The 1,775-nt window shown below is 66.0% G+C and overlaps 1 protein-coding gene across 1 annotated transcript in view; it reads left to right on the forward strand.

The window, feature by feature from the left end:
* Window positions 1-786: 786 nt before the first annotated feature.
* ATP6V0C (ATPase, H+ transporting, lysosomal 16kDa, V0 subunit c) overlaps window positions 787-1,775 on the forward strand; it is a 12,686-nt gene continuing 11,697 nt past the window's right edge. Inside the window, exons 1-2 of the mRNA XM_014958687.1 lie at window positions 787-1,024; window positions 1,705-1,767. Of these exons, the coding sequence (XP_014814173.1) occupies window positions 787-1,024; window positions 1,705-1,767 (301 nt within the window). The remainder of the gene's footprint in view (window positions 1,025-1,704; window positions 1,768-1,775) is intronic.

Genomic DNA, 1,775 nt, shown 5'->3' on the forward strand with positions numbered 1-1,775 from the left:
GCCCGGCAGACGGGAGCACTGGCGGCGGATGGTGCTGGAGGATCTGTGGGCAGCGCTGGCCAGCGAGGGGCAGTGGGACCAGGGGAGCTGCTGGCATGGAGCTGGGCACCAGGAGGAGAAGACAGCGTTATGGCACCAGGTGGCTGGAGGCTGCCCAGCAGGACCTGGGAGGGACACCTCGGTGGCACAAGGGGAAGACCATTGTCTGAGGACACCGAAAATCTGCCTGCTGCCTGGGTCCCTCTGCAGCCCAAACTTGGTGAACAAACTGCCAAGGCCACCAGTGCCAGAGGGATGAGAAATTCTCCCAACAACCAACTGCTCCAGATGGCTGGGGCAGGGATTGTCCCCACCCCAGTGAAAGTCTTCCTGATGTTAATCGGGGCTGCTGGAAACGCTCATTAGTAATAACAACCACCAGCTAATAGCAATACTGGTCTGTGCTGACAGCTACACATCCCAGGGTGCAATGCTGCAGGAAAAGCAGTGGAGTGGTGGTGGTGATGGAGGGGATGTTGGTGGTGATGGAGGGGATGGTGGTGGTGGTGACAGGGATGGCAGCAGTGCTGGTGATGGTGGAGCACATGTGGGACCCACAGTCCCCATTCCCACCTCTGCCAGGGCTCAGGATGGGGTCCCCCTCTGGGACTTGGACCCCTGGCAGTGCCCCACAGCCCCCTCCTCCCCTCCCACCAGCTCTGTGCTTTCCAGCCAGTCCCAGCCACAGGCCCTGTAAAGACCTGGTGACAGAGCCGGCCACAAGCCAGCCTCTTCCACGGAGCCGACATGTCTTGGAGCCAGTCCCCGCCATGGGCTCTCTGGTGGCTCCTGCAGGACAGGGCTGTTGGTGTCCAACCAGTAGACGGGGAATTTGCTGAGCAGGTTTTGAATCCTGTTCTCACCTTCCCTGTGAGCAGCGGAGGTGGGGGACGCCAGCAGAACGCTGCTGGGACCAAACCCTGGGAGGAGGTGGAGTGGGACCCTGGCAAGGCAAGCTATGTCCTCCATGGGGACCCCACGGCAGGTCAGCCCAGCCCAGGGGACAGGGCCCTGCACAGGGACAGGATACACAGGCACATGTGTGGGATGTGGCACATGGCACATGCCATGGCGGACCTGGCACCAGGGACACGGCACGTGGGAGAGGGACCACAGGACCTGGCACCTGGGATGTGCCACGAGGTACATGTCCCCGGGGACGCGGCACATGGGATGCTCCGTGGGGGATATGGCGCTGTGGGGATGTGCCATGGGTGACACGGCACCAGGGACACGGGCGGTGGGAGCGGGGACACAGGACAGGGCGCGTGGGATGTGCCACAGGGGACACGGCCCTTGGGAGAGAGACCGCGCCACGGGGGACACGCCAACGGGGACACAGCGGCTGGGCAAGGGGACACGGGGCGGGGGGTGTCCCCGGGGGCAGGGGACACGGCGGGGGGCGGTGGCACCGGGACAGCCCCGGCCCAGACCGGCCGCCGCGTGGGCGTGGCCGTGACCTGGACACGCCCCCTATGCTAATGAGCGCTGAATCACGCTCAGCGGGACGCGGCCTCCGAGCCGGACTGAACCATCCGGGCGGAGGGGAAGGGGGGATGTGCAGCGGGGAGCGGAGCAGGGCGGGTGGCCGCCGCATCTGACAACCCCACTCATGACACGGGGCGCGGACTTTGCTCGTCGTCGGGGACGGGACCCTCCTGGGAGCGGGGAACCGGGCGCGGGGAGCGGAGGAAGGGGAGGCGGCGGCCGGGCGCCCCTCAGCTGCGGGTGCGTGG

The sequence above is a fragment of the Calidris pugnax genome, unplaced genomic scaffold (assembly GCF_001431845.1).
Source record: "Calidris pugnax isolate Ruff unplaced genomic scaffold, ASM143184v1 scaffold244, whole genome shotgun sequence".
Lineage (NCBI taxonomy): Eukaryota > Metazoa > Chordata > Aves > Charadriiformes > Scolopacidae > Calidris > Calidris pugnax.